General features: G+C 34.6%; 2 protein-coding genes and 2 non-coding genes across 4 annotated transcripts; 2 read left to right on the forward strand and 2 right to left on the reverse strand.

Moving 5' to 3' along the window:
* Nucleotides 1-18,270, forward strand: LOC111429529 (collagen alpha-1(IX) chain-like). The gene is given in 12 exon segments (XM_071198082.1): nucleotides 1-146; nucleotides 604-662; nucleotides 4,981-5,167; nucleotides 5,328-5,544; nucleotides 9,831-10,001; nucleotides 10,062-10,280; nucleotides 10,705-10,830; nucleotides 10,881-10,928; nucleotides 10,985-11,164; nucleotides 11,215-11,361; nucleotides 17,591-17,747; nucleotides 17,800-18,270. Coding segments are annotated over 12 exon segments (1,899 nt in total). The 5' UTR covers nucleotides 1-120; the 3' UTR covers nucleotides 18,162-18,270.
* TRNAK-CUU (transfer RNA lysine (anticodon CUU)) lies at nucleotides 5,190-5,262 on the reverse strand. Its single transcript has one exon. It is a non-coding gene; the product is annotated as a tRNA-Lys (tRNA).
* TRNAR-ACG (transfer RNA arginine (anticodon ACG)) lies at nucleotides 5,605-5,677 on the forward strand. Its single transcript has one exon. It is a non-coding gene; the product is annotated as a tRNA-Arg (tRNA).
* LOC111429531 (G2/mitotic-specific cyclin-B2-like) lies at nucleotides 11,594-17,429 on the reverse strand. The gene is made up of 3 exons (XM_023065473.2): nucleotides 17,337-17,429; nucleotides 13,077-13,145; nucleotides 11,594-13,017 (listed from the first exon to the last, which is right to left on the reverse strand). Exons 2-3 carry the CDS (start codon nucleotides 13,143-13,145, stop codon nucleotides 11,722-11,724), a joined length of 1,365 nt encoding a protein of 454 aa, XP_022921241.2. The 5' UTR covers nucleotides 17,337-17,429; the 3' UTR covers nucleotides 11,594-11,721.
* Nucleotides 18,271-18,346: the final 76 nt, after the last annotated feature.

Below are 18,346 nucleotides of genomic sequence, written 5' to 3' on the forward strand. Positions count from 1 at the left end.
AGTCTTGTTTTGACCATCTAATGATTTAAACGTAAATTTGTTGTAACAAAAACGAAAAAAAAAATACTTTGTGGTTTAAGGAAGATGTTTTTATATAAAAAGTGAAAATTTAGTTTTAAAATGATTTATTTAAATAAATTCGAAAGGTAAGAAAGAAATAACAAATGTTTTTTTTTAAATTTATAATATTTTAAAATGATTCCTTGACCTTACAGATTTTTTTTAATTAATTAAATTGATCGTTGACCCATTTATTAAAATCAATTCATTGCTCCCTTAAAATTCGTTATCTTTTAAATGTCTTTTACACGTGCTTATAACATTTTATCAACATATTTTTTGCCCAGATGCGAAAATGAGTTAAACTGACGATTGATTCTAATTGAATCTATTTTAATTTTATTTTTAAACGTGTTTCTAAACTTTTCTCTCTTATTACGTTATTTTTTTTGTACACATATTTGCTCGAAGAGATAATCAAACAACTATAAAAAAAATAAATTTGTTTTATGCATTACTTAGATAATATTACTACTTGTTTCAACACCTTAATACTAATTCAAACATGATGGTTAAATAAATAAAAAATAATTTTTTTTTTAGATTTTTAAATTGTTTTTTATGGATCCTGCTTACTTTTCTATTAAAAAGCGTTAACACAAGTAAGTATAAAAAAGATATAAACTATTAAAGGAGTTTTAAAAGAAGTGTATCAAATGAAAGTACAAAATTGACTATAAATACTCTGTGAAGATAAAATTTAAATAAAATTTTATTGTTATACATGAAAATTTGGCTTTACAATAAATATCTTCTCATTCGTTAATCATAAATAAATCTGGTAAAATAATATCTACTGGGAGGAGTCAACAACTTACTTACTATGAGATATACGCTAAGCATTTCGTTAGCATTTAAAGCAGCTAGAGTTAGTTGTCGTAATTACTAAGTTACTGCAATCAGTAATTCTTCTTCCATTAGCTGTATCTAGCCTTCTGGCAAGCTGTGTCGTATCTTGTCTTTTATTATCAAAATTCAGCCTTCTATTAAGAGCGTCTAATGTTTTATAGGCAGAATGTAGACTTCTATTATTAACACCTAATCTATTCCTTTACTGGTGGTATCCAGTCTTCTAAAATGTATCTAATCTCATATAAGCAAGGCTAATCTTCTATTGATTACATTTTGTTGACTACTAGCAGTGCTACCTTAAGACAGTTGTGTCTTAAGCTAGCTAATAGCATAATCAAATCTTTTCACAACATTATCTACTTTTCTGTCACCAGTATGTAGTCTTTTACAAGCTGGATCTTGTCTTTTATTAACTGTATGGTATTTACCAGCAATATCTAGTCCTTCAAGCAGTACTTAACCCTTTAATAGCAATATTTAATGTTTTATAAGCAGTGTCTAGTCGATTGTAAGCAGTAACAAGTCTTTTTCCAGCATTCTAGTGATTGTATGTCCTCTGCCAGTAGTTTTTTACTTGGGTCTAGTGTTGTACAAGCAGCAGGAAGTCTTTTGTAATCAGGATCTAGTCAACTATTGATAGTATGTCTTCTGACAGTAGTATCTACTCTTTTGCTCGCAATGCCTAGTTTTCTGCAAGCAGTAGGAAATCTTCTACAAGCAGCAATAAGTTGTTTATAGGTAGGATTTAGTGTTCTATTGATACTATATCTTCTGCAGAGGCGGCGCTACCGGGGGGTGCAAGGGGTGCACTGCACCCAGACGCCTTTTTAATGTTTACTCCAACAATATCTTATCTTTCTTTTGCAGTATTTAGCAGTAGCTAGTCTTCAGAAAGCAGTATTTAGTCTCCACAAAGCAATTTTAGTCTTTGCAAAGCAGTATTTAGTGTCCAGACGCTGTATTTAGACCTGTCGGAAGTATCTAGTCTTCAGAAAGCAGTATTTAGTCTTCTAGGAGCAGTATCTAGTCTTCTACCAAAGTTATGTATGTTTTCTCCAAAATATTTTATCTTTCTTTTGCAGTATTTAGACCTGTTAGCAGTATCTAGTCTTCAGAAAACAGTATTTAGTCTCCACAAAGCAATTTTAGTCTTTAGAAGGCAGTGTTGAGTGTTCCAGACGCTGTATTTAGACCTGTCGGAAGTATCTAGTCTTCAGAAAGCAGTATCTAGTCTTCTAGAAGCAGTACCTAGTCTTTTGCCAAAGTTATGTATGTTTTCTCCAAAATATTTTATCTTTCTTTTGCAGTATTTAGACCTATTAGCAGTAGCTAGTCTTCAGAAAACAGTATTTAGTCTCCACAAAGCAATTTGAGTCTTTAGAAAGCAGTATTTAGTGTTCCAGACGCTGTATTTAGACCTGTTGGAAGTATCTAGTCTTCAGAAAGCAGTATTTAGTCTTCTAGAAGCAGTACATAGTCTTCTGCCAAAGTTATGTATGTTTTCTCCAAAATATTTTATCTTTCTTTTGCAGTATTTAGACCTATTAGCAGTATCTAGTCTTCAGAAAACAGTATTTAGTCTCCACAAAGCAATTTGAGTCTTTAGAAAGCAGTATTTAGTGTTCCAGACGCTGTATTTAGACCTGTCGGAAGTATCTAGTCTTCAGAAAGGAGTATTTAGTCTTCTAGAAGCAGTACATAGTCTTCTGCCAAAGTTATGTATGTTTTCTCCAAAATATTTTATCTTTCTTTTGCAGTATTTAGACCTATTAGCAGTATCTAGTCTTCAGAAAACAGTATTTAGTCTCCACAAAGCAATTTGAGTCTTTAGAAAGCAGTATTTAGTGTTCCAGACGCTGTATTTAGACCTGTCGGCAGTATCTAGCCTTCAGAAAGCAGTATTTAGTCTTCTAGAAGCAGTATCTAGTCTTCTGCCAAAGTTATGTATGTTTTCTCCAAAATATTTTATCTTTCTTTTGCAGTATTTAGACCTGTTAGCAGTATATAGTCTTCAGAAAACAGTATTTAGTCTCCACAAAGCAATTTTAGTCTTTAGAAGGCAGTGTTTAGTGTTCCAGACGCTGTATTTAGACCTGTCGGAAGTATCTAGTCTTCAGAAAGCAGTACTTAGTCTTCTAGAAGCAGTACCTAGTCTTCTGCCAAAGTTATGTATGTTTTCTCCAAAATATTTTATCTTTCTTTTGCAGCATTTAGACCTATTAGCAGTAGCTAGTCTTCAGTAAGCAGTATTTAGTCTCCACAAGGAAATTTTAGTCTTTAGAAAGCAGTATTTAGTGTTCCAGACGCTGTATTTAGACCTTTCGGCAGTATTTAGTCTTCAGAAAGCAGTATTTAGTCTTCTAGAAGCAGTATCTAGTCTTCTGCCAAAGTTATGTATGTTTTCTCCAACAATATCTTATCTTTCTTTTACAGTACTTAGACCTGTCAGCAGTATCTAGTCTTCAGAAAGCAGTATTTAGTCTCCACAAAGCAATTTTAGTCTTTAGAAGGCAGTGTTTAGTGTTCCAGACGCTGTATTTAGACCTGTCGGAAGTATCTAGTCTTCAGAAAGCAGTATTTAGTCTTCTAGAAGCAGTACCTAGTCTTCTGCCAAAGTTATGTATGTTTTCTCCAAAATATTTTATCTTTCTTTTGCAGTATTTAGACCTATTAGCAGTATCTAGTCTTCAGAAAACAGTATTTAGTCTCCATAAAACAATTTTAGTCTTTAGAAAGCAGTATTTAGTGTTCTAGATGCTGTATTTAGACCTGTCGGCAGTATCTAGTCTTCAGAAAGCAGTATTTAGTCTCCACAAAGCAATTTTAGTCTTTAGAAAGCAGTATTTAGTGTTCCAGATGCTGTATTTAGACCTGTCGGCAGTATCTAGTCTTCAGAAAGCAGTATTTAATCTTCTAGAGCAGTATCTAGTTTTCAGAAAGCAGTATTTAGTTTTTTAGAAGCAGTATCTAGTCTTCTGCCAACGTTATGTATGTTTTGTTCTTGCTACTGACAGCTACTTCTTTCTGGGTGTTTATCATCATCTTTTTGGGAACCTCTTATTATCTATACGGGTCTTGTACCACCCGATACCTCATTTCTGCAGCTTTTACTTTGCTTTTGTGCTTATCCTGCATTTATTCTGCTAGTAGTATGTATATAGTCTGTCGCTTGTAAAGTCTAGTTTTCTGCAAGCAGAAGAAACTCTTCTACAGAAAATAAGAAGCCTTTTGAGGACAGGATCTCGTGTTCTATTAATAGTATATCTTCTACCAATAGTATTCAGCCTTCTGCTTGCAGTGTCTAGTTTTCTGGAAGCAGTAGGACGTGTTCTGCAAGCAGTAAAAAGTCATTTCTAATCAGAATCTAGTCTTTTGCTAGTAATATCTAGTCTTCTCACTTCTATGAGCAGTATTTAGCCATCCATTTGCAGTATCTAGTTTCTCATTGAGAATGTCTTTCCCTAAAAGAAATTAGTCAACGTCTTTTGTTGTGGTTATTAATCTTCTATCAGCACTATCTTGTCTCATAAACATATTTCAAATAGTAACAACGTTTTGAATCTCAATAATCCAAATACTTCCTTCTAAAACTCCCAAGATTTTTACAATAAACTGTAAAGTTCAGTAAGCGTATTCATTAAAATTCAATTTTTGTTTGCTACACTACTATTAAAACATCCTGTATATCTTAATAAATGTAATATCTAAAAATAAACACGACAATTCAAAATTTACGATCGGTTTCTATTAAAATGTCTCATTTCTTGCCGTCGTTTTACAATTGCATTGATTTGTATAACTTATGTGTCACTGACTGCTGGGTCAAAACATTTAAGTGCGTACACACACTCGCACACATAATTTTACCCAGTTTTTATCCTTCTACATCTTAACTTAATTGACCTAACAGAAATGTGTGTTACTGTAGTATCTTCATTAATGCAACACATTCTGAGGTCGTCACGAATTTATTAAGACATTAATGATTTTAACGTTGCTCAAAAATGTGTTTACTTAACCATTTAATTGAATAATAATTTAATAAGTATTTGTGTTACCTATATTTAGATGGAAATGATAAACCGCTTCCCTGCGATGGATTTAAAGTTGGTGATGACGATTTACAAAATTTCGATTTTATTCGACAATTCGAATCGAATGTTAGTTTTCCTGGAATAAAAATTGTTAATGGATCTCATAAGTTACAAACTGCTTATCGATTGGATAAATATGTGAATATAAATTTTCCAACAAGGTAAAATTAAAAAAAAAAAATTCGCCCAACGTGGGGCTCGAACCCACGACCCTGAGATTAAGAGTCTCATGCTCTACCGACTGAGCTAGCCGGGCAGATATTTAAATTGACCAAGACAACATGAACGTTTTAAATATTAATTTTTTAAATATATTTTTAGCCGAATTTTCCCGCAGGGTCTTCCCGATCAATTTTCATTTATTAGTACTTTCCGGTTGCGGAAATTAACGAAAAGTTCATGGAATTTACTTCGAATAACCGATTTAGAAAATAAACCAAATTTACAGATTACGATGAATCCTAAAAAGGAAACGATCGATTTTTCAATTCCTAATAATATGGGGGAACTTCAAACGATAATTTTTGACGATGTTAAGGTAATAAATTATTTAAAAGTATGGGTGAGATTTTCGCCTGAGGGCGATTTAAAAGCAACGGGTCCTGTGGCGCAACGGATAACGCGTCTGACTACGGATCAGAAGATTCCAGGTTCGAATCCTGGCAGGATCGAAATTTTTGTTTTAATTTTTATGTTATCAATAAATACAGTATGTACCTAAATATACAATACTGGAAAAATATTTAGTTATTAAGGATGATACTTTAAATGTTCTCCATTGCGCTTCTAAAAATGATTCGTTCTTGAAAGGTTTTTTGGAGCATAGCCACAGTCTGGCCTCTCGAAAACAAGAAAGCGCATTCTTTGGCGATTGATAAAGTCGTCCAAGTGAATTTGACTTTCGTCGGAAAACTCGTGAACAATTCAATCCTTACACGCTTAACTTGCTCCGTCAATCGTTCACCTGTATTCGGTACGATGAGTGTAAGCAATAAATAGTATATTACAGTACAAGTGAGGAAACTATGATTTTTCATTAACGCATATGTTCAGAAAGACATACAAGTTAGTGGAAAATATTAGTTTCCCACGTGTGCTGTATAACGTTTCGTTCAATACCTACTATTTAGAGAAAACCCGTCTTAAAATTCGATAATTCCTGAGTAATTTCATGTCGACATGTCGGCAATGACAGCAGTTTTTGACATTGTCATGCTCTTAATTGATATATGTAAACAACCATTTGTGTCAAATTGTTAATTGCCATCATTATGCATAAAATTAATAAATTCATTAAAATAAATAATTTATACAACTGAAATACTTAATTAACTTTCCACGTGTGTTGTCCACCGTTTTTTAGTTAACATCCGTTACGTTTAAACAAAGAGTTGTTCCTTTAAGGCCCACTTTTACCACCTCCTGATAAATTTATCCGATAGATAAATCCAGTTCTTAGCCAATGAGAGCGCTTAAAACCGCTGTAACCATGGCAACTATCCTCTAGATAGTTTATCAGGAGGATGGTAAAAGTGGGGCTAAAGGTTTTATATTTAGCTAACAGTGGTTGAAAAAAAATTTCAATCACTCGTTTCTATGAAAGTCAGCAGAGTGATGCAAATAACAACTTTCAACGCACGTATCTAAAGCCGTGCTTGGTAGTGGACACCAAGTTTTCTTGCGGAAGTTGCTTCCAGAAGTGACTTCCAGAAGTTTTTGTCGTGTAAACACGCATGTTTTTGTCGTGTTTACAGGACAAAAACTTCTGGAACTCACTTCTGGAAGCAACTTCCGCAAGAAAACTTGGTAGTGGACACACGGCTTAAGTTACAAACTGACAATTTCGAAGTTAGGATTGAACAAAAGTCTTTTTCCAGCATCATCCAGCATTCTATTGATGGTATGTCCTCTGCCAGTATTATTTAGTCCTTTGCTTGTATCTAGTTTTCTACATTAGCTGTATCTAGCCTTCTGACAAGCAGTATCTTATCTTTTGCAACGAGGTCATATTTTATTTATAATTTTCTGTTCTTCCGTTGAGAGTATCTTGTCTTGTAATATCAAAATCTAGTGTTCTAATAACAGCATCTAATGTTTTATAGGCAGAATTTAGACTTCTATTATCTAATCTATTCCTTTACTGGTGGTATCCAGTCTTCTAAAATGTATCTAATCTCCTATAAGCAGGGCTAATCTTCTATTAATTACGTCGACTGTCTGCAGTGCTACCTTAAGACAGTTGTGTCTTAAGCTAACTTATGGCATAATCTACTCTTTTCACAACCTTATCTACTTTTCTGGGACCAGATGGTAGTTTTCTGTCGGCAATATGTAGTCTTTCATTAACTGTATGCCATTTACCAGCAATATCTGGTTCTTCAAGCAGTACTTAACCCTTTAATAGCAATATCTAATGTTTTATAAGCAGTGTTTAGTCGATTGTAAGCAGTAACAAGTCTTTTTCCAATATTCTAGTGATGGTATGTCCTCTGCCAGTGGTATTTAGTCTTTTACTTGGGTCTAGTGTTGTACAAGCAGCAGGAAGTCTCTTGTAATCAGCATCTAGTCAACTATTGATAGTATGTATTCTGACAGTAGTATCTAGTTGCTTGCTCGCAGTGTCTAGTTTACTGCAAGCACTAGGAAATCTTCTACAAGCAGTAAGAAGTATTTTGAGAACAGTGTCTCATGTTCTATCAATAGTATATCGTCCACCAATAGTATTTAGACTTCTGGTTGCAGTGTCTAGTTTTCTGCAAGCAGTAATCAGGATGTAGTCTTCTATTATAAGTACGAAGGCTTTCACCGCCGGTGTTAATTGAACTAAAATTAGAACTAACACTAGAAACTTTCAGGTTTTGCCGTGCGTCTTTTAAGAAAAGGTTTGACGTTTCGGATGCCATGTTGCAACCTTCTTCAGAAAATCGTTCGATGTGACGAATATAAAAGTCGGAAAACTGATTAATAATTAATTAACGCTAATTACAAGCTAATTATCAACTAATTGCGTCGCGTCCCACCATCTTCCATGTTTTCCTAAGCACCCAGCCATCTTCTCTGTTGACATTATTTCTATGTCGATGGATGTCTATGGCTTCTCTTGTCAGTCTTTGGTAATATCTGTTGTCCCTAGCCAGTACCTTTGTTTGTTCGAAGTCTATTCGATGTCCCTCTGCATGGCAATGTTCCGCAACCGCCGACTGCTGGATCTTCTTCAACCTAACATCCCTTTCATACTCTTAGATGCGGCACTCGACGTTGCATCCAGTTTGGCTAACGTAAACCTTCCCACAACTACACGATAGTCGGTAGACTCCTGCTCCTTTTAATGGAGTTTGTTTCTCCTTGGCTATCGGGAGTGTCCCGTATCGCACCACGATGTCGTTTTTCTTGAGATGCCTAGCAATTCATTCCGTCACACCTGAAACATAGGGAAGACAGATAAATCCAAGTGGTTTTGTACTTACCGCGTCATCTTGATGTCACTCGAAATGTATCCGTTCTTCTGCAGCACGCCTCGTAGAAAGTGTTGTTCCTTCTTCAAGTTATCTCCTTCACATATTCTCGCAACTCGTTGAAATAAAGTATGGATCACGGACCTCTTCTGTTGGGGATGATGTATGATGTGATGATGCCTGCAGATACCTGTTGGTATGGGTCTTCTTCTGATATACATCAAGTTCCATATCTCCATTAGTCGTCCTGGTGACCAACACATCTAGGAAAGGTAGTTTTTTGGCAGTTTCTGTTTCCATGGTAAACTTAATCATCGGATGTTGAGCGTTCAAATGATCCAAGAACTCTTGGAGCCGTTTTTTGCCATGTTGCCATATAACAAACGTGTCATTCACATATGGGAGCCATAGCTTTGGTTTCCACTGGGTCTTCTTCAAAGCGTCTTCTTCGAATAATTCCATGTAGTAATTAGCTATAAGTGGCGATAATGAAGATCTCATGGCTGCCCCTCGGGAATGAGCTTCTGGCGGAGGCCATCCACAGTATCCTTAACTGGTACCCTGGTAAAAAGAGACTCAACATCGAAACTTACCAAAATATCCTCAGCATCTAGCTTTATACCTTTTAGTGATTCCACAAAATGTGTAGAACCCTGACATATGATTCCGTGTTCCCTGTAAAAGGAGACAGAATCTTTGCAAGATATTTGGCCAACTGATATGTTGGGTAGTTGATGGCATTGACGATAAGGCGGAGGGGGACGTCTGGTTTATGAATCTTCAGTAGTCCATAAATTCTTGGTGGTACTGCCGCCTGCACAAACAATCCTTTCTGCTGTAGTCTTCTATATATAATCTATATATAAATAGTCTTCTATTGCTAGTATGTCTTCTGCCAGTATTGCTGATGTTTAATTTTAGGGATGTTCGTCGTAGTGATTGCAACACCTGATTGAAGACACGTCCATGATTTTCATTTATAGACACAGTTACTAGCCCACCAGACCTTCCCTTCCGTTGATACAATACACTACCCTACAACGAAAATTTTCAACGGTAGATAGCATAACTGTGTTGCTTGGTGCCGCTATATTAAAGTGCCGCCTTGAAGTGTTCACGATATTGTTCCGCCACTAACTTTAAACTTGGTCCGCCTTGATAACCATTTCTGTACGAGTGAAAATAATACTCTAACAATTTTTCCTCCGTTGCGAGAATCATTGTCACTTCCAAACTAACAATACATCATGGTGATGCAACAACACGGAGACACAAAGGCTTGAGCACGAGTGATGCGCGAAAACCAGTACTGTATATTATGGAGCATACTGTATAAGAAGAAAAATTTCTTATTTAATTTATCTCTTAGATCTTTGATAGAAATTGGCACAAAATCCATTTCGGTGTATTTCCCGATCGCGTCAGCTTATTTGTTGATTGTAAAAGAATTGGGCTTAAAAATTTACAACCAAGAGGTTATATTGATGCTAATGGAATAATATCTATAGCCAAAATGGTAAATTCAAATCAATCAAGACCTGTAAGTACTCCTATTTCTCACTTTTAAGAGTTTTGATTTATGTTTTTAATTTGTATTTAGATTGATTTGCAATGGATGATGATTCAATGCGATCCCACCAAACCAGAAAGGGAGCGTTGCAAGGAAATATCATCAACTCCTTCTTTAGTACAAAAAAGATTTTTTTACAAATTTTGTTTGTTTTGTTATGTTTTTGTGTTTTAGATTCCCTCAAATGTTACTAAACAAGAATGCCAAGTTGTTTGTCCAAGAGGACCACCAGGATATAACGGAACAGATGTAACTTCAACAAAAATGTTTTTTTTTTCTGAAATTTACACTAAAAATTGTATCGAACCAACGACGAATTCTTGTAGCTTTTAATGTGCTAAATACAAAATAATGAATAAAGTAATAACGCCTTAATGTAATATGAATGACTTGACATTCATCAATAGCAACAGAATTGAAGACATTTAGAACTCCATATCATGAGAAAATCGTGATAAAATTTTTTTACCATATTCAGTCACCATCATCATAAGAAAAGGCATAAGAATAATAGCAATAAACAGCTAAAAAGTTATTTGTTGTTGGTCTGTTAATTTCAAATTTGATCATAATTCGAATTAAAATGTCATTTTAAAGAAAACTATATGTTTTTAGTGAAAATTTCAAAAATACTTACGATTTTTTTACCTTGTTACATACATTACTATTTTAGGGTCTCCCTGGTTTATCAGGTTTACCAGGACCAATCGGACCTAGAGGAGAACCGGGATATCCAGGACCTCCAGGTATTTCTGGTGATAAAGGTGAGCAAGGATTTCCTGGAGAAAAAGGAGAAAAGGTTACAAATAATTTTGCGTTATAAACAAATTTTTAACAGAAATATTTTAGGGCGAACCTGGGCTTCCCGGCACTGGAATAGGAATTCCAGGTGAACCAGTAAGAAAATAAAACTTAATTCAAATTAATTTACTGTTAATTACTTGATTTTTTAGGGTGAACCTGGAATTCCAGGCTCGAAAGGATTACCAGGTTTAGATGGTAGACCAGGAGATCAAGGTCCTCCAGGTGAACCAGGACCACCTGCAGAAATACCAACAAATCTTATTATTGACCAATTACAACCGCATCCCGGTATTAGTGGAGCAAGGGGATTTCCAGGAATTCCGGGAATGGTAAAAATAATAACATCTGTAACAAAAAAATTTTAATTTTTCATTTTTAGCCCGGTGAAAGAGGTGCTGCTGGAGAAAGAGGTCAACAAGGACCAGCGGGACCCCCAGGAATACCAGGAAAAGAAGGACCACCGGGTTTACCAGGTCCACAAGGTCAAAATGGACAACCCGGGCTACCAGGACTTCCAGGGCCAGAAGTAAGTTTAGTGTCGTTTTTCTTTATGTTAACTTTATATTATTAAGATATTTTATTTGAAAAATATCTTTATTTAATCATCTTTCCTATAAATTCAGTTAAACAAATCTAATCGCCACGAAAACTTAAATCAAAAAACGATACAACACATTTTGAGCTTGAAATACGAAAAATATGTAGCTTAAAATATGATCGATACGAAACGACGCTAAATAACTCAAAATACATACAAACACGTTGTCATACAGTTTATAATATACAAGTTTTACTACATAAAAATAATAATACCTAAATAAAAAATATTACGCTAATCATAAATTATAAAATGATATTAAATGTATAAAAAACATTTTATAATAATTTAATTTAAGAAAGTCTCATTACTACCAATTAAACTCCTAATAAAGTTGGGATTCATATTTGGGTGAACGCTGACTTTATTAAATTTTGATGAAGAGTACTTTGTTTTAATCGATTGTTGGGAAGTGTCAATATTTTTTTGCAATATGTCGGCAATTTTAAGGATGGTTTCTTCTATATCTTCGTATTTATAACACGCAAAATGAATTAAAACCGGCGTCCATGCTTGACGAGCACTTTTCAATCGATTCTCAATACTTTTAGAAATACAACAAACGGCGGCGGCGATTAATGATGGTCGAATATGGCAAGTTTCATAACTGAGTAACGCTAATTCCAATAAATATTTTCCCATTGAATGCTGTTCTTCGGTTGCTTCGCAAACTTGATTAAATCGTCGAAGAAATTGAATCGAATATGTTCGCGTCAAATTAAAATTAAGCGTTTTTAAAATATCTTGTTCCATTTTTATAATTTCGCTTTTTGAAAAAGCGTTATCGCAGATACAACCTAAGTCGGAACAATCTGGGGGATAAATATCTTCATACTTTGCTGCAATAAATAAAGCTGAAACACCAACTAATTGTAAAGTTTCTTTTCCAACTTCTTTATGCTTCTCTAAGTATTCATCAATTATTGAAACAGTTAAGTGAAGCGTTTCTAATGCTAATTTAAAATCACTGTGAACATCAACTAGCCAGTCAATCAAAACTTGTCTTATTTTCGGTTTTGTGCGATGTCCATTTAGAAATTCCCCTTTAACCAAATCTTTTCGTCTTAATTCCAATTCTCTTAAGTTCGCAAAAATATCGTTGATGTATACCGAAACCATTTGAGGATCATCAGATGTATCAAAATTTGAAACAAAAATTGGGGCCTCAGATTTTTTCTCCAACTCATTTTTTCTAACTTCTTGCAATACATCAACAGTTTTCTGTGATTGAAGTTGAGGTCGATTGAAAGTTTGAATTCTTGGAACTGCCGTTGTTGAGGTAATCGTTTTTGTTGTAGCTGATGATGTAGTAACTTTTTGTCGAACGCCAACCTGAGTTCTTTTCTCCACCAAAACTCTAGTGTTAACTGTAGATGATGTTATTTTCGTTGTAACAATTTGATTGCTTTTTATTTGTTGCGCATCGTTGGTTTTCTTCAATACTTGATTACCCAAAACCTGCCTATCATTACCAACATCATTCAAAGGACGGCGAGCTTTAATTAAACACCGAGATGGTTCCATAGCTGATTTTACACGTGTTAATGCGCTTATATTTTCTTGGCTTGAAGTCTTTGTAGAAACCTAATTTTTTATTTAAAAAAAATCATTAATATTTAGTTAATATTAAGATCATAACTTACTTTTATTGGCACTTTCCGTTCTGGTTCCTTAAAAGGTCCCTTAAGGCGTTGTTGTCCTCTATCAGACATCTAGAATTTAAAAAATAAATAAATAAAACTACTTTTTAAAATATTACGATTAAAATTGCAATTGTAACAAAGAAAAAAAAATTAATTATGCTGGCTGTTTATTAAATCGGTTAGAAAATATATTTTAAATGCACAAATAAACTCTACACTACAGCGACGATAATAGAGACCAAACTGGTTTGATCATGTGAATGAGAACAGATATATGGTCAAAAAAGTTCTGGACTATGTTCCAAAACGGAGAAAGAGAAAAGAGAGATAATTTGAACTTATTTCCGCCGTTTCGAATTCTATTCCTGACATAGGTAGTACATAACAAATAACAGAGTTTCTCTGATCTGGGTCTCAGGTCACTCTGGGGTTGGCAGACAATAATATTTTTTTGATCCAAATAAAATACAGAATACCTAAACAATAAAATAACAATCAATTACCAAATATACAAGTTTGAACGCACGAACCTAGCCGGCACACCTCGCAGAACCGGGAATCAAATTCCAAAAACGGGCAACCTGGTACGAAAATGAACACTTCAATTTTGAGGACCTATGCGACGGAATATTTAGACAAAATCTGTGCCGGAGATTCAAGTTATGAATATTCGGGTTTAAACCCGATATTTTCTAGGTCTAGTGTTAGTTCTAGTTTTGCACTAGCACTATTAATAGAACTAGCACAAGACCTAGAACTAGAATCATTCGGGTTTAGCCGTCTTGAGAGATGTGCTGTTAAACCCGAATCTTTCTAGTTCTAGGTCTAGCGTTAGATCTAGTTGTAGTCTAGCGCAGATAAAAGACAAGTAGTGCACCACAACCCTCTGTCGCATATTCAGCCAGTCACTAGACAACAAAACTTGCGATGCATGATCAGCTCTTCGAAGATTATATTATATAAAACGAAGACAAGAATTCTGCACAACCTGAACCACAACCTTAAACTCTCCCGGGATAAACATGAACCAAATACAATATCACAATAATTAAAGTGAGACAATACAAGAGAATCACAAAGGAGTCGTTTCAAACCATGCGATAAAAACATCTAAACGCCTACATAATAAATTAATATGCTCACCAAACGCAAGCTGACAAATAAACTACCCTTTTTAGTAAATAAAATACATTGAGTCTTGTCAAGGTTCACCAAAAGAGCATGTCTCTTAATTTCCATACTTAAGTGATTTAAATCCTCCGTTACTTTATCACAAGCTTCCGATCGCTCACCAGGCAGGAAATCTAGATACAATTTGGAATCATCAGCATACAGATGATGAGAACAATACTTTAACTTTGAGAATAAATTGCTGATATAGATTGTAAATAAGATAGGACCAAGGATAAATCCCTACGGAACACCAGCAACCAATTCAAAAGAATCAGAATACTGTGACTTCACCTTAACCGCCTGCGTTCTATCAAATAGATAACTGTTAAACAAAGAAAAAGCACGCATTCAAAATATCAAACACTCTTTAACTGGTTTCGTGTGAGGAACAGGAGTCACCATTTCCATGTCTTAGGATAAACTGACATTATTAGACAAAAGTTGAAAATATGACACAGAACATTCAAAATACGAGGACAACACAACCTAACCATATCTAGAGAAATATCATCCAAACCAACACTAGTAGACTTAAACAAAAGCAGATACCGCTTAATAAAATCCATGGACACTTCCTTGAATGTAAAAGGAATAGAGTCAGGATTTAATTGATTGGTTTGATAGAAAATCAATAAATCCGAGTCAGGCTTAATAACAACATCAGCAACAGATTTAGAAAAAAAGAAATTGACACTATCAGGGTCAGCCAGGTGGAGAGGTAAATCAGTGATGTTAGACCTAACAAAATTAAATTTTCCACATCAAACTAAAACCTTCCATCATACAGCTCCGTTCAATAAAAGCTATTTTCTCACGATGAATAGCACCGGTAACAAAATTACTGCTTATAATACTAAAAATGTGCAGGATTTCTTTATGTTGGCAATAATCCACGGCAAAAAGTTCCTCTTTCGAGTTCTAATAACGATGGGTGCATGGACATCAAACAAGGAAATCATAATTTCGTTAAAATAATTAACATTGTCATCAATAGAAGAGAGGTCATACACTGCCTCCCAGTTGATAATATCTAAGTCCCTGTTAAACTCATCCATGACAATACCTCGTAAATTGCGGAATCTTATAATCTTAGATACAATCACCAACCTTTGTAATGATAGCTCACAAAAAATCAACAGATGGTCAGAGAAGCCAAGATCAATAGTACTGCAATTAACAGCAAGCAGACTACCAGATAAAAAGATCAAATCAAGAAAGGATACAAAAGTGCCCGAGATCTTTGTAATCTCAAATGTAGAAGAGATACAGAAGATGGACTCTTAATCATGAAGTTAACCTTAAAGTCACCTACCACAACTAAAGGAAGCATGAACGAAAGAGACTTTTCGAGTATTTCTTTAAATCGCAATTAGGAGGTCTGTAAAAAACACATAGAGCTATGCGAATCCTTGTACAACTAATTTAGTCCAGAGCTGTTCAATTTCCAGCGGGAATTCAACATCAATTACACTACAGGTATAAATGATGTGTACAGATGAGCTAGCACGAGAGAGCAGCGCTAAAGCGTTTTTGGAGCCAGAACCAGCAGTTTGTATATCATTAGCAATGGCCAAACATAGAATTGGACGGAAGGCAGTGTCCGTTATAGCTCAATAAAAATATACAATAATCTAGTGCTGAATAACAAATAAAATTACACTAACACTAGCACTAAAACTAACACTAGAACTAGAAACATTCCGTTTAGCCGTGCGTCTCTTAAGACGGGTAAACCTGAATCTTTCTAGTTCTAATGTTAGTTCTAGTGACAGTGCTAAAAGCATTAAATATCACTGTATTGCATATTTTTATAGAATTAAAACTAGAACTAACACTAGACCTAGAAGTAGTAAGTTTTGTTTTAGAATATTTCTAGTTCTAGTTTTACACCAGCACTATCACTAGAACTAACACAAGACCTAGATTCATTCTGGTTTAACCGTCTTGAAAGACGTCCGGCTAAACCCAAATGTTTCTAATTCTATGTCTAGTGTTAGTTCTAGTTTTGCACTATTACTAGAACTAACACAAGATCTAGAACTAGAATCATTCGAGTTTAGCAGTCTTGAGAGACGTGCTGCTAAACTCGAATGTTTCTAGATCTAGGTCTAGTATGAGTTTTGCATTAGCACTGTCACTGAAAATTAACAGAAGACCTAGAATCATTCTAGTTATAGATCTAGCGTTAGTTCTAGTTTTGCGCTATCACTAGAACTAACACAAGACCTAGAACTAGATTCATTTGGGTTTAGCAGTCTTGAGAGACGTGCAGCTAAAAGCGAATGTTTCTAGTTCTAAGGTTAGTTCTAGTTTTGCACTAGCACTGTCACTAAAACTAACATAAGACTTATACTAGAATCATTTGGGTTTAGCCGTCTTGAGAGTTATGCAGCTAAAACCGAATGTTTCTAGTTCTAGGGTTAGTTCTAATTTTGCACTAGTACTATCTCTAAAACTAACACAAGATCTAAAACTACTAAAACTAGAATCATTCGGGTTTAGCTGTTTTGAGAGATGTGCAGCTAATGTAATGGATATTTTTAATTGTACACTAATAATGGTGCCCCTTATGACTAAAAAGTAATATGTATAAATGATATCTCATTGAATAATACCATACAAGTACTAAAAAACAATCATTTGGGACAGATCAACATTAATCTTTTAATCATAATCATCCCTGTTCAAATAAGTAGCCGATTATTAATCACTCCCTGTATATTTTCTAACCGATTATATTAAAAAGCCAACATCCCCTGAAACCAGGGCAACTTCTTTTCTTTTTCTTCGAGTATGCAAAATCTTAAATAAATACATAAATAGTACCTAAAATAAATAATAAATTTAATAGATAAAATATTAATGGTAATAATTAAAAGATATAAAATATAATTTTAAATGGAATTAAGATATTACTAACGTAACCACGCCGTTTTATCCACTTTTTCACCCAAAATCCACTTTTTATATGAACCGAATTCAAATTTTGACCGTTACAAAACCGAACGTCAACGGAAATTTTAAATGAATCTTCAAACAACTTTAAAATAAACACCCCCTTAATTAAAAATCTAATAAATATCTTACCTTAAAATCTCGTTAATTCTTGTATAACACAGAGTAAAATATTTAAAAAAGGTTGAGTCGTTAAAATATAAAAATCCGACTTCTTCGTTAGACAACTGTCAACCGATTTCTGTCGGTTAAAAGAACGAGCACGTTATCAAGACGCGGCGAGAGTGAGATAAACAATGATATACTCCATGCTGATTGGTTTAAATCGAATTACCCAGAAAGCATTTTTATTGCGGCAAATTTAAATCGTCTTATTTTTCTTTTAGGGTCGAAGTTTTAGCGAAGCTGAATTACGTGATATTTGCGGGGCTGTTTTACGAGAACAATTAGGTGCTTTGACAGCGAATCTTATGGGTCCCCCAGGACCACCGGGACGGTCGAAACCGGGGAGACCTGGAGCTACCGGTGTTCAAGGTCCACCAGGTAAATTTAATTAATTAAATAAAGATTATCTAATAAGAATAGTTTTGATTAGGTGATCCCGGTTCTGTTGGTTTACCTGGTGAGCGTGGTTTTCCTGGTATACAAGGGCTACCTGGTGCACCAGGAATGGTTGGTATGCCAGGGGAAAAGGGCGAAAAAGGAGACAAAGGACCTGAAGGTATTGGAATTGAAGGTTCTCCAGGTCCCAGGGGATTACCCGGCCCACCTGGTCCTGAAGGAGTTGGTCTTCCTGGTCGGGCTGGAGAAAGAGGTGAAATGGGAAGAGCTGGTAAAGCTGGATTAAGAGGAAGTCCAGGACCACAAGGACCACCTGGTTATTGCGAATTTTGTAATTATCCACCAAATCTTTATGAGTATGCGTTAAGAAGTAGAGGAAATGAAAAAGGACCATAATAATAATTAATTAAAAAGATTTTTATAAAAATTACTGCCACTAAAATTAATTTATGACCATAAAAGGCAAAAAAGTAAATAAAACATTTTTCGTATTCTCATACTATAATATGCACTACTTTTATTACTAATATAACATATAAATAGTTAACAATTTTATATTATTTTAAAATTAAAATAAAAAA

Source organism: Onthophagus taurus, chromosome 7 (assembly GCF_036711975.1).
Source record: "Onthophagus taurus isolate NC chromosome 7, IU_Otau_3.0, whole genome shotgun sequence".
Classification (NCBI taxonomy): domain Eukaryota; kingdom Metazoa; phylum Arthropoda; class Insecta; order Coleoptera; family Scarabaeidae; genus Onthophagus; species Onthophagus taurus.